Source organism: Sphaerodactylus townsendi, linkage group LG08, assembly GCF_021028975.2.
Source record: "Sphaerodactylus townsendi isolate TG3544 linkage group LG08, MPM_Stown_v2.3, whole genome shotgun sequence".
Lineage (NCBI taxonomy): Eukaryota > Metazoa > Chordata > Lepidosauria > Squamata > Sphaerodactylidae > Sphaerodactylus > Sphaerodactylus townsendi.
This window is the reverse complement of record NC_059432.1, coordinates 23,963,072-23,977,550: the sequence shown is the minus strand read 5'-3', so window position 1 is coordinate 23,977,550 and position 14,479 is coordinate 23,963,072. Positions and strand designations below refer to the sequence as shown.

The following is a 14,479-nucleotide window of genomic DNA, read 5'->3' as shown; positions in this document are numbered from 1 at the left end:
AAGAGCATGAAAAATAGGCAATAGAAGGTGCATACCTCTGGAGAGAGTAGAGCTTCTAGACTGTGCAAACTAGCTTACAAACTCACCTTGAGAGTGCAAATGGTGGAGATGCACATATCTATCCGAATGATTATCTGGCTGTGATGATGACAAATCCAGTCACTGATCTCCTTCTTTTTGTAAACACACTAATAGCAGCTTCAAATGCCCCAACTTCGACCAGATACCTGGCATATGTGTGGGGAATGTGACAGGCCTATTCCTGAAACAGAGAGGACCCACACTGCCTCTCTGATGAATTTGGGGAGCCTGGTTGGTTTTGAGACATACACTTTCCCCTCAGTTACAAGAAGATCTTAGGGTAGTCATTGTAAAGGCTTTGAGATACTGCTGTGAACTAAGTTTTTTTTAATAGAGTGGTGGTTTTAAACAAATTATATGTAACTAGCAGTAATCCCATTCAATGGTGAAATAAAATGGGCTCTAGAAATAGGGAAGGATTACTCTTCCTGCAACCTTTTAAAGGGGTTGCTTCCCCCAACTGGCCGTTGGTCAATCATGGCCCCTGACTCACTCCTTGGCCCTTTCCTCAGGGCCAAAGGTGACTCTCTGAGCTGTCCTGCCTCCTGTACCCATACCTCGCTTACATGCCAAGGACTGTTCCTGGGATGGCAGGCACCATCCCAACCGGTCCCCTGTTTTTGCATTCTGTGTCTCCTTCTTCTTTGACAGTGAGTCTCTTCCAGTGGGGCTTCGGAGGGGCTGTTGATAGTTGGGGGGTAGGGACTTGCAGGGGCCAATAGTCGCAAGCCATGGCAGGTGTGGGACAGTTGGGCAGCGTTCATGACAGCAAAGACCTAGCAGGAGTAGTGGCCACTGAGTCTGGGTGGCTGTGCAGAGTCCAACTGGGCCTGGGTGATAGAGATGCACTTGGGGAGGGAGGGTGGGCAGGGGCACTGACCAGACTGCTGCTGAGCCTAGTGGGGGACAGTGGCTGGCAAACTGCAGGTGCCTCACTGGGCCCAGCTTGGTGTTTGGGGTGTGTGGGTGGCAGAGGGAACTGGCAGTGGGCCAATCACTGTGCAGAACTTAGTTCCAAATGCTGCTTGCCTGGAACTTAATCCTGGACGGTGATTGGCTAGAAGTGTGTTGTCGTGACATTCCAACCTGTAGGCAATTATAATGTAGGATAGGTTTTAAATACTGAATTTGATGTTAACTGCTCTGAGCCAGACCTCAGTCAGGATGGGGCAGAATACAAATCAAACCAATCAAGTTTTGTATTGAGCTGGAAGAGTACAGAGATGACTGAAGTAGGGGTCTTAATAAAACAACAAAGAAGATTTATGTAAAGGTTATGTTGTGAACTCTCTTTAAAGTATGCAGTTCTCTGATTAGCTCAATGCCAGAGAAAGCCCTAGGAGCAATATCCGGTCCCAGAGGTAGAGTTAAGGTACTCTGCCACACTAGCAGGCAGAGATGCACACCAAATTGTATGCTCCATTATTGAGATAATTCCTCTCTCCTCTCTTCACCTCTCCCCAGGTACCTCCCCACAAGAGGCAGGGGTGGGAAGGACTTTCTGGCAGAAAACTGAGGCCTAGACTTCTGTCGTTGGCAACAAAATGACATCACTTCCAGTTTGTACTGATAGTGACATCATTATATGGCCAGTGTCGTGGAGATGCTCTGATATTCAGGGAAAAAACTCTGTGGTATAAGCCATTTTTGTCGGTAACATGATGATGTTGTTTCTGGTGTGCTCTGGAAGTGATGTTGTTGTGCCACCAGAAACACAGGCCTAGGACTCAGTCTGCTGCTTTGAAGTCTCCCCCCCACACTGGCAGGCTGAACGGTACTAGGGGGAGGAGCCCCAAAGCAGGGGATTCCCCCACCCCCACTTTGGGTATAAGAACCCTACTCTGGAAGGACATTGGATGCTGGAGTAGCACTCCTATGTGCTCAGGTGTCAAAAAAAAGATGAGTGGCTGTTTTCTTGTCAGGGGCAGGACAGCTGCCTGCTCACCACAAGGGGTTAACCATAACAGCAAAGGAAGAGACCTGATAGATCAAACCAGTGGTCCATCTAGTCCAACATTTAGTCTCACACAGTGTCCAACCAACTCCTGTGGAGATTCAACAACATGACATAGAGGCCAAGACCTTTCTCAGTGTTTTTTCCCCATGCATTTATTTGTGCTCACATATCAACTGATTATAAGCAAATAGAGAAGAAAACAAAATACAGTTATGAATAATACAGTTACATTATGAGAATGCTATAGACAGGAATTTTGCCACTGCAGGAGTGATCTACATCACTTTTGCCCACTGGCCCAATTTGTGGAGATCTTGCTGGAGTTCTTCAGTCATCCTTGGTTTTCACCATCATAAATAATTTTGGGTTATCTGAAACGTTGGCTGCCACACTACTCACCTCTTGTTCCACATCACTGATGAACAAACTCTTGTGGGTTTTCCAGGCTGTGTGGCTGTGGTCTGGTAGTTTTTGTTCCTAACTTTTTGCCCATCTCTGTGGTTGGCATCTTCAGAGGCATGTCACAGTAAAATGTGTTTCTCTCTATGGCACTGTGTGGAGTGATTGTGTGGTAGGGTATCTATTTTGTCCACCTATTTTGTCCAGCGGGGTGAGGTGTATTTGCATATTCCAGATGGTGTTCATTTGCAGTTGCAGTTGCTTACTTCCTTTCCTTGTGAGAATTGTCCATTTATTCTTACTCTTTGATTCTTGTCATTTGACCAGGTTTAATCCATAAGAGAACTCATCCTCTTATCCCATTTTAACCTTTTTCCACCTGCAACCTTTTTGTGATCCCCTACCCCCACATACACACCAAAGAGGAAAATACATTTTTCCAGTGTGGCAAATAGTAGCCTTGATCTATGTGTTTTTGGGTGTTGACTGCAAAAATGTTACAAATGAGAGCCAGTGTGGGGTAGTGGTTAAGGTTTCAGATCTGGAAAATCCAAGTTCAAATCCCCACTTGGCTATGGAATCTTGCTGGGTGTCTGTGGGCCAGTCACACACATTCAGTCTCAACCCTGACAAGTATTTGAAATGTAAGCCCTCCAAGGAATTCTAGGGGTGTGTGATGCAGAGGCAGGGAATGGCAAACCACCTCTGAACATCTTTTGCTTTGAAAACCCTATAGGGTAGCCATAAGTCAGTGATGACTTGACAGCAAAAAACCCGAAAACAAAAAGGAGCCTTGATTTGTGTGTGTATGGTTTTTGATGGCAAAACTACTCCAAAAGGAAAGGGTTAAATGTTCCTGCCACCAAGCTGTAGGATATTTGGTCATGGATCTCCTTTCATCCTGTCTAGCTCAGCCTTAAGCATTCAATTTAATCAATCAATCTTCTTACAGTTCTGATAATTCTACCGGAGCAAGCAGCACGAAGCACTCAGGCACAACCCATTAGAAAATCTGTTTGATCAGATCTGCCTACTGCAAACACTCATTCATTTATATTGATTTTTTTACCGGGTCCTTTGAACTGATCAATGCAGATTTGCCCAGTACACATCAGATTCTTATTGGTATGCAGCAATTAGAGAATAACAGAACTCTTTATCGTTAGCCTTCCTCCAGTTTTAATTTTTCATGGAGGAAGCTTCAAAACTTGACAAAAGGTGCCGTAAGAATTAAAATGCCAACCTGAGCTCTTATCAAGAGTCAAAAGGTTTTGTTGAACTACTTGATCTACAAGTGAATGAATATGGAACGAACGAATTCATCAGGGAGTGTTTGGTGCTTTTGCGTAGAACAGTTTAAAAATGAATCAGAAAGTTTGAAGGTCAAAGATAATTCTTGGTGTCCCGACTCCACTTTATTGGTGAAACAGATTGCCTGGCCACTTCAAGAGCTGCCAGCTTTTATTCTGAAACATTTGCATTGCAAGGTTAGGACTGTGGCTCCTTCCACTTCTGGGTTTTTTCTCTGAAGGACAGCAGCAGAAAGCCCCCGCAGCCAAGGGGAGCAGATAGATGGGGGCTGTCAGTTCTTGTTGGGAAATTCCTGGAGATTTGCAGACAGTGTTTGGAGAGGCTGGAGTTTGGGGAAGGACCTTACCAGGGTATAATGCCATAGTGTTCATCTTCTGAAGTTGCCATTTTCTCCTGGAAAATTGATCTGTGTAATATGGAACTCAGTTGTAACTAAGGAAAACCTCCAGGCAGCACACGGAGGTTGGTAACCCAAGGCAGGACTATATCATACCCAATCCAAGCATGACTCATCTGGCTCCTCCGCTCTCTTTTATTCAGGTGAATTTATTTTAAAAACCCTTTGTGTTCTCCAGTTTATAATTGTCCAGAAATAGGACTGCCTCCTAGCACCCAACAGCCCATTCTACCTTCCTCCTTGTCACAGATGCCCACCCAGAGACTCTGACCACCCCACAACCAATAGCCCCACCCTTGGATTTTCAGGCAGGAGCAGGAACCTCTAAGAAGCCAGAAGCTGGGAGAAACTACAGAGAACTGGCAGGAAGGCCTGAGCAGCAACAGCATGTCTCAGCAGCTCTAGGGAGAAGGGGGGGGGAGCCAGCACAACCTTCGCCAAGCTGCAATCAGCAGTGAGGTACATCTGGCACAGACCTAAATGGGCTGCAGTCAGGGAGGAGGGCTAGGAAAGCTGAAGGGCCAGTCACAAACTGTCAGGGCTTGATAGACAGCCTGCCCATTAACAGCCTGGAGCAGGGAACCTTTTTGAGAGGGATAAAAGGAGGGCAGATGGGGGAGCCTTGGTGTGGTTGATAGGATAGAGGTGGAGAGCACTGTAACTGTAGGAAGCAGAAAGAAAAGCCTTTTGAGCAAAGAGTCCTGAGGTCCTCACCTTCTATTGTGGTGCTGACTGATCGCGAGCATCTGAGCCTACCCTGGAAGGACGGCAAAGAGGGGCAGCACTCACAAAAGTGGAAACTTCAGGGTGGCTGCAGGCGGAACGTTAGTCTGGATTCTCCCCAATAGCTGCTATGTGGAAGAGGTTGAACTAAGGCCTGCTTTTCAAATGGCGCAGGACAGCTGTGTATCGATGTCCTTTATTTTGAGCCTATTAAAGGATTTTTCCCTGTCAAATCATGCTTTAGTATTACTGCACAGCTTGGTAGGGCTGGGAAAGAGAGGGGGGAGGGTAGCTTCTGAGGGTTCTGGCAAAATCACTTGTGTTGTGCTTCTGTAAGAATTTTTAAAACAAAACCTAAACAAAAAGTATTTTTTCAACATGTAAGGCTTTTTAAAAGTCATAATAAAGACTTGCTGGTTTTTTATTTTATATTTTCTATTGCACTATTTTGCTGCTTTAGAAAAACAGCAAAAAGATTTTTTCTTTCACAAAAGCCCATTTTAAAAAATTATGATGATTAATCTGAAATGAATATACTATTTAGATGATAAAGAACAGGGCTCCTAGTCAAGCCCATGGACACTTTTTAGAAAAGTTATCGGGCACTCCCACAAAATACCATGGAAGTATATTTAACTACTGAAGAACATTTTGAGTTATCTTTTCAGTTTTTTAAATTTAAAAGCATTTCTTCCCCACAGAAGTGGGATGCCCCCTAGGCAGTGATTCCCAGCCTGGCAAACATCTACCCCCAGGTACACGTGCAAGAACATTTGGGGGTATGTTAAAATACATAATGGGTTTGCTAATATGGAGGTACAATTTTAGGGAAATGGATTGACAAGAGGTGCGCACATGAAAACAGGTTGGGAACCATTGCCCTAGGCTATAGTACTCACTCGGGCACTCGGGCACCCAGGGCAATTTGGCAGAGACAAGCTGGTCAAAAACGACAGCTTTTTATTTGAAAGAAAGGCAACCCCTTACAACCATCAGCTTTAACTAACATTAGAGAACTGGGAACTGAAACAAAGAGCTCCGTCCTGTGGGCCCAAACTAAATCACACAGGGTGGGGGGAGAGTTACATACACAATGAATATACCATAGATAGAAGAACAACATTGTTCTTGTTCAGCACTTCAAAAACCATGTAGAAACAAACTCCCTTGATATTTCATTCTAAAGAGGTTGATTTTGTTGTTGTACACACATACTCCTTCAAGAAGGAAAAAAAATGAATTAAAACGTCCCTTGACACCTTGACTGGTCTCTGAGAGAGAGGGGGGGAAAATCCAAATTCTTTTTTGCTTGTGCCAAAAGTAACCAGATGAACAGGTTTATACAGCTCAATATAGCCGAACAATCAACAAGAGACAAGCCTCTCATTTGAAAAAGGCAGACAAAACATGAGTAGAACTGGTATATATTTGAGCATCTCTGGTTACAAACTGGGAGAGAATTTTCGGAATAGAGATAAGAATTTTCCCTCCTAAATGTCTGCTATTAATTATTAAACCAATTTCTAGCTGAGTCAAATGAAATCCATCCATTACTTGTGTGTGAAGATCTGTGGACTACTCCACAGTGAGTTTTAAAGGGCTAGAACAGGACATCTCAGACTCTTTCCTAAAACCAACTATCCAAGGAATGGATGAGAAAAGGATGTGTCTGGAAGCTCCCATGTGTTCAATGCTTTCCTACAGTCTCCATGGTTAGCACAATATGCTAGGGTTGAAACGACCCAAAATCGTGGCTTCAGCAAGGAAAATGCTAATGGTTGTGCCTCAGCAAGGAAAATGCTAAGTGTCTTTAAACTCTCTCTGTCTCCCCTTCCTCAAGAAGATGCTACTTCACATCTAGAACACCATTGTGTGTTCATTCATCTGGATAGAGAAATTCATTCATCATAGGGTTGGGAACCATGGAAAGGTTTGCTGAAGGAAGAAGAAGAGTTTGGATTTATATCCCTCATTTCTCTCCTTTAAGGAGACTCAAAGGGGCTTAAACTCTCCTTCCCTCCTATAATAAACACCCTGTGAGGTGTTTGTTGTCAGAGTGGATTTTTCCTTGCCTTTTGAGTCCTCCCCAGCAGCCCAGTCTCTGACTCCAATAGATTTTGATGAGTCCACTAGTCACAAATCCTGAGACCACTGGAAAAAACTCTTTTGTGCTATTGGCAAGTGGATGTAAATACATAAATATTCATATCCAGGCAGATGAAAGCTAGCTAGAAAAACTAGATCTATACCTTTTTAATACTTGTGAAAAGGTTTATAAGTTACTAGAGCATTAACAGAGGGCAGATTAATTCATTTATCTCTTAAGGTTGCTATTAATGACTTGGGAAATAACTTCAGATGGGGGGCATCATTTAAGGAGCAGAGGAAACTCTGCAAGATATGATAGCGTAGAGTCTACTCTCTGAAACTGACATTTCTCCTGGTGACCTGATCTCTGTAGTTTGGAGATATGTTGTAATTCTGGGAGAAGGCTAGGCCCTCTCTGGAGGCTGGTAACCCTAGAGATGACACTTCACCACAAACTAGGGTTTCCAGCCTTCAAGTGTGACCTGGGCATCCCCTGAACTATAATTCAATTATGGATTACATAAATTAGTTCCCTTGGAGGAAATAGGTGCTTTGGAGGGGGGACTCCATCGCTTTGCATCCCACTGAGGTCCCTGTCCTCCCTTGGCTCCACTCCCAAATCTCCAAAGGCTTCCCAACTTGGATCTGATAACCCTTCCTCCCACCTGTGGTAAGGGAGGACCGGGCACCCTTACCACTTATTTGTGTGATAGTGAAAAAGTCCTGCCTTATGATCAGGGGCGGAGCAAGGGGGAACTGCACCCGGGGCACTTGTGCGCCTTGTGCTCCTGCCACACCCCTGTCTGCCCCTGCCCCTCCACACCCACTCCACACCCTCAACATGACCCCTCATGTGCCCTGTGCTCCTGCCACACCCCTGTCAACCCCCGCCCCTCCATGCCCCTCCACGCACTTGGCACAACCCTGCAGGCACCCTTTGCTCCTGCCACGCCCCCGTCCGCCCCGCACCCCACCTCCCCTTTGGTCCTACGCCCCTGCTTATGATTCATACTGTCAACAATGATCTCATAAGTTCTAGAATTGGACTTGACAGGTTCCATTTTTGAAAGTGCCTTTTAAGTTTTTGATTTTTTTTGTTCATGTGGTTCAGGCTTTGTAATGTTTTCATTATAAAATATAGAGCCTCCAAAAACTTTTTTTTCAAATTAAAAGCTAATTGCAGTCCTGTATTTCTTTGATTTTCTTCTGCAAATGAAGGCACAGTAAAGATATTTCTTGCTTAATTAAATATTGCTAATTTTCATGAATTTCTATTGTGGCTGGAAAATACTCCCAATTGAGCTTTCTTTCCAGAGTGCAATTTTCCTTTGCAATCAGGCACCATCTTCCTGCTGTGAGCAGAGTACATAAAAAAGTAGAAATGATAAAGGAAATGTAACTTGATGAATTTCTAATGCCTATTGCTGTTTTCATGAATGAGGAAGGTGATTTGCTTAATTTATACATTATGAAATTGGCATTGCCTTTTGATAAACGAAGCAATATTATTTCATTTTGTAAATGAAACCGTTTCATAAATTTGGGGTATCAGTATGTGGAAAGGATATCTCTTGATTATGTTCTTCTGTATCTCTGCGAAAAAAATGTCTTGCTGTGCAGCAGGCATAATATATACAGTCGAGGTAAAGAAAGAGCAGTAAACTGTTGACCTTGCTTTAGCTGTGTGCTATACGTTACTATTATAACTGGAAGTATGCCCTCTCTCAGTAGAGATTAGCACATACTATGCTTGCCAGTCCTTTGCAACCCTTGACTGGCAATCACTGGGAGCACTGGGATGCGCAGCTGGCACCTGTCTGGAAGTGATGTCATGGCATCACATAAGCCTCTAAGAATTTCTGAAATCTGCTTTTGGAAATTCCTACTGTATTGTGAGATGCCATGACATTACTTCCAAATATGCAGCTGGAAATAATGTCATGTTTGTTTGCAGAGTCTCTGCCTCTGAAACTGGAAGTGATGGTATGGTGTCGCTGGTTTGTTCCTGATTTTTATTTCCACTGCTTCATTGAGCACATGCATATATATGATTATGAGGATTCAAGGCCTGTGATTCTGAGGATTCAACATCCACAGAATTGGCAGAGACCCTCTGGGGTAGCATATTGGGTCTCTTCAGTCACACCCAAGCCAGCCAGGATGCTGTATTAAGGTGTACTAGCAGTGCCCCATAAACTTAGGCTGATCCCAGCAACCTCCTGTCTGTCTCCTTACTGTCCTCACCAAATAGTACAGGGAGGAGTGGCAAGATGTCATCTAAATGAGTCAATGTAGAGGTTATGGTGTTGGGTTAGTATTTGAGAGACTCAGGTTTACAGCCCCACTCTGCCATGGAAGCTTGCTGGGTGACCTTGGGCCAATCATATCCTCTCAGCCTAATCTACTAAGCAGGGTTGTTATGAGGATAAAATGAAGGAAAGACAAAATTCAAAGGCTCTATGGGACCCATTAGGAAGAAAAGTGGAATATAAATCAAGCAAATCAATAAATCTGATGAACTCAGGAGTTCAAGCAAGACTCTCCCCTGAGACTTTGACTGGTCAGTAGATCCATAAGAATCCATTGACCAATCCTGGCAGTTTTTCTTCTTTTAGGGGAGGGGAGAAATATCGACCTGTTGGGGGTCTCTATAAAAGGGAGACATTGTTAGAAGGACAAATGTTATGCTAACGACTCTCCAATAAAGTAATGTAGTCTCTCATTAAAGCCCTCTCCCCATTCAGAAGCAGGTCTGTAGGGTGGGGTGGGGTGGGGGTGGGGTGGGTTGCCTGTGAAATGGCAGGCTTTTCTTGTAGGGCTAGGGCCAGCTGGGAGAGGAGATCCAAAGGTATGTGTCTAACAATGAAATTTTGGTACAGCAGAAACATAAATTTAGGACTAGAAAACATTGAAAGCTTTTCTCCTGGCTCTGAAGAGAAAAGAGTGATGGGAAGAAACTCCTCCACCAGCTAGGCTGGTGTCCAAGAGGTTGGAAGAATAGAAGTTATGGCACTGGGGAGATAACATTTGCCTAACTCTGTTTACTGAGAAACAGTATAAATACATATATTATCAAAATAATATGAATTGTCTCTGTATGCATAAAGCGCTAACACAAATCAGAAATGCACTACCAAACAAAATCAATACAAATTATTTATGTATCAGACTAATCAGATATACATTACCAGAGGTGTTTCAACAGTGTCTTCCTCAGAGGTCAACAGACAAAAACAATATACCACAAAACATTGCTGGAATACAGAAAATGTATACTAAATAAAGAGCCAGGGCTGCTCCATATAGCAATTAATAAACCTGACCATGGAAGCAATGTTAATATAGCAAATTGCCTCCAGCTGGGGAACTGGGACCAAAAAAACCCACCTTGCGATAGTACCCAAGTCCGGTTTCAGAAATATGCAGTCACATTTTTTACTTTTTCTTTCTATGTTTGTTTATACCCTGCCTTTATGAGTGGTGCAACACACAGAACATCAATGACCCATTCCGCCAAGCCCCTGTTACCTAGCTTAACAGTATGAATATATTTTTCTCAAAATAGCAATGGGGAATAACTCAGCTTGGCAGTGCGAGAGGCAGGCTAGGTGGGATCTTTTAGACAACTATACCAGAATTGGTTTTAGAAACATTCTACAGAGAAGGCAAATGAGACCAAATTGTAGTTTAAATATGCAAGCAATCATACAGTGAGACGTTAAGGCTCATACACACAGTTCCTAAGTATATAAACAGGGAGGAAAAGATAGGTTTTGGATGATAGAATAGGAGGGGAAGCAGGGACCATATGTTACCTAAATTCAGCTGAAGAAGATCTAGAAGAAGGCAAGGATTTCTATGCCAGCACAGAAACCCAATGCGAAGGACGATATCGTGTCTCATACCAATGTGACCAAGAGAGGTTCAGGCTAGTATTGAGCACTGAGGCTCTGGTGTGCAGTATTTTATACCCCTTTGTGCAGGTAAGGCAGGAAATTCAAACTTCGGTTTCATTTCTTTGCAACTGCTTGGGGCTTCCTTGCTGGACTTGTGGGGTTGAGCTAATTAACAGCTCTATCTATTGTCTCTACTTCCCGTGACAATGGGGTCAATTGGTCCTAGATTATATCAGTGATACCTTGAATGGTTTATGCAGAGGTACTTCCTAAAGTCTCTGCCTAAAATATTCAAATTTGGCTGAGGCTTGAGTGAATCAGGAAGGGATTGATTGCTAGGGAGATCATATCTAGAAGTTGAGGAAATGCATGGAAGAAGCAATTGTTTGAGGAAATTGTTACTCAAAAGCACATCAGATATGTCTAGTACCAGGGAGTTCTCTGGGATCCATTGTATCACAACAGCTTAGCGGGGTGTGGTAATCAAGATATGTCCATGGTCCATGAGGCTTCCAGCTCCTATTGCCTGGAGTAACTCATTCACTGATTTATTCTTGCCAAGAGACCTTTTACTTTAGGCCTGCTTTTAGAGTGGACACTCTGCTACCTACACACACAAATAGGAGAATTGGCTTTTGCCAATACAGTTGTACAGAAAAATTATATGAGATCCATATTTCATCAATGTGGGGTGTGAGGGGTGGGCTAACGCCCCTGAAAATGTTTTGCAAATATTTTCAAAATGTTTTCAAAATCCACCATTTGTCTACACTCACCTGCTTGAAAACACTTCCTGGCCACCATTTTCTGGTCATTCCTTTTTTTAAAAAACACTTCTTAGATTTGTAACCCCTAACCTTAGGTGTGATTCTATAGGAGTTGTGTCTACATAGCTACATAGCTGAAATAAAAAAAACTGATGGAAATACCATGTGAGATGGCTGACGAGAGCTGAGAAAGATGCCAATTAGGTAGTCCAGAGATTGTGGAGAGGCATGGAAAATGTTTTACAGAGATTGCACAGCAAGTGAAAATGTTTTTAAATGTTTTCAAAAAAGAATAGGGAAGGGCATGCAAATAAAACATGTTCAGGTGGGAAATAAAACATTTTGGGCTAAAAACCATGCAGAATTCCATGGAGGTAACATTTTATTTCCTGCCCCCATATGTTTTATTTGGTTTGTGCAAAAAGGGCCATAATTTGACATTAAGATAAAGCATGAAAATATATTATTGCATTAATTTAGGATGATTAATTGTGATAACAAATCCTTAAAAATTACTATGTCCTGAAGATAGTCCTATTAGTTTTTCTGTCTAGTGTTAATGGGATATAGGTGTTGGCAGGTGATCAGTGGTCCCAGATTCTCTAGTGTGTTGCTCTGCTCTAGTCCCTGCCCAGAGGAGATCATAGCAACCAAATAACTTGCCTTTTGGGATGCTACAGTGCAACCATTATACTTCCCACTGAACCATGGAGCCATCTGATATAGCAGCAGACACTTGGGCCCACAGCCCAAGAGCTCTCCATGGGTCATGTCAGCAGGCAGCACCAACTGTCAGCAGCTGGAAGTTCCTCAGCAGCTGGAGGCGTCTAGCTGGGCTGGAAGAACGAGTGTATATGTGCCTGGAGGTTTGTGTGGATTCTCATTGGAGGGTAGGAGCTTCTCCTTTGGGTGATATTGGATAGCTGAAGTTTGAGGATATTCAAGTAAGAGATAACAAAGCTTTAACCGTCACTGCCCTGAACTGCTATAGGAAGTACAATCATACAAAATTCTAAGAAAAAGGTTTCTTATTTGCTTTTTTATTCCTTTGAGATAGCTTTGTCGGATGATGTGCCCTGATCATTTCCCAAAAGCCTTTTGATGTTATCTCAAATGTACATGAAAACGTGTTGAATGGACAAGACTTCTGAACTGGACCCATATAAGCCCTTTTTAAGTTCAGTCTTTAATTTTCTCGGTCTCTTTCAAAAGTGGCAGCAGAGACCAAAAGTCAATAATGATGGGTATGTTGAATGGGAAAGTGACACAGATGGATTTAATTATCCATGAAGGAGTCTAAAGTATGAGTACTAGCCTTCCTCTTTCCCCCCCCTTTAGAATCTGGTTGCCTTGAATCGCCTTGCTTTGAATGACGACAAAATAAGGCCATCACTGGAGAAGCGTTTAGAAGGGATTATCAGCGGGGCTGCTTTTTTAGCAGACTCCTCCTGCACACGTGATCTTCACCGAGAACGCATTATCACTGAGTGCAATGCTATTCGCCAGGCTCTTCAAGATCTCCTTTCAGAGTACATGACTAAAGTAAGTAAACAACCCTTTTGCACATGCTTGTGGTCATTATGTTTTTTGCTGTTAATGTGACATCAATCCCGGAATTTCCTCTGCCTTTCTACATTGTATTTTATTTCACTGAAGACTTCTGGAATGTGTTAGGGATGCAATATTTAGCCAATTGATCTATTGCACTGTCACATTGTTAATTAATTAAATGGATTAAAAGTCTTTGGAAAGGGGCTGCTGATTATCTGGCAGCATTTCAAAAAAGTTGTTTAATGTAAATATAATAAAGTTGTTTGATATAAAAAGTTGTTTAACACCAACAAAACTGTTGGTGGCAGCGGTACGCATAGCACTGTTGGCACTCATGGCATTTATTTAGGTGACTTATATGTGGCCTGTTGGAAATCCATTACTGTAATCTTTGAACAATACTTCACTAAAGAAATTAATTTTCGCTTTTAGATCTCTCTGGTTATTCAACGTGCGATATGTCAAGGATTAGTTGAGGTTAGGAATGTCTTACAGAAATATGAAGTGTTTATAATGTATTCTGGTTATATTTTTAAAAAATATAATTAGATGTCAGATTGACATTGAGTCATTTTATCTGCCTTTATCATTGGTATTTATCTTTTTATTTAATGCTAGTAATTTTCATTGTGGGAAATATAACCACCGAGTTGAGCAGAAAGTGGTATTCTTTGGATGAAAGGCACCCAGGACTCAATTTGGGAATTAATTCTGTTGAGTGACTATTGGTTTTTGAGATTGAAAAGCTGAATTTGTCTTCCTTTCTTCCCAGAAGCACAAAATATCGATGCTCTATCTTGCCATGTGTTGCTAGCTATTATGTTTTTACATCATGCGGAGGAGGAGTCCCCAAACTTTTTGAACCTGTGGGCACATTTGGAATTCTGACACAGCATGGTGGATGCAGCAACAAAATGGATGCCACAAAATGGCTGCTTCTGGAGGTGGACCCAGTCACAGCTTAACTTTAGTAATACAGTGTAAATCCTTCTGCTGTGGGGGCGGCTGCTGCCAAAGCAACATTAAAAATAATCTGCACAGCCAATCAGAACCCCCACCTGGTGCAGCCTAAAAACACATGACTGGGGCAAGAAAAGGTGTTTGTAGGTACCATAGTGCCCATGGGCATCATGTTGGGGAACCCAGATCTAGAGTACCATTTCCCAATTCTGACCCCAAAGTGGATTGTGAAGCTTGTGAAAGTTGGTCTCAGGCTCTTGCAATTTTATTGTTTGGTACTTGCTCTGTTTTTTTAAAAAAAATAAAATGTAGGTCACCAGACAAAGTTACGTAAGTTGGGCTTGTGAGC

General features: G+C 42.7%; 1 protein-coding gene across 1 annotated transcript in view; it reads left to right on the top strand.

Annotated features, from left to right (window-relative positions):
• CTNNA3 (catenin alpha 3) overlaps positions 1–14,479 on the top strand; it is an 892,356-nt gene that overhangs the window by 145,898 nt on the left and 731,979 nt on the right. Inside the window, exon 6 of the mRNA XM_048506869.1 lies at positions 12,958–13,161. Coding sequence (XP_048362826.1) covers positions 12,958–13,161 — 204 coding nt within the window. The remainder of the gene's footprint in view (positions 1–12,957; positions 13,162–14,479) is intronic.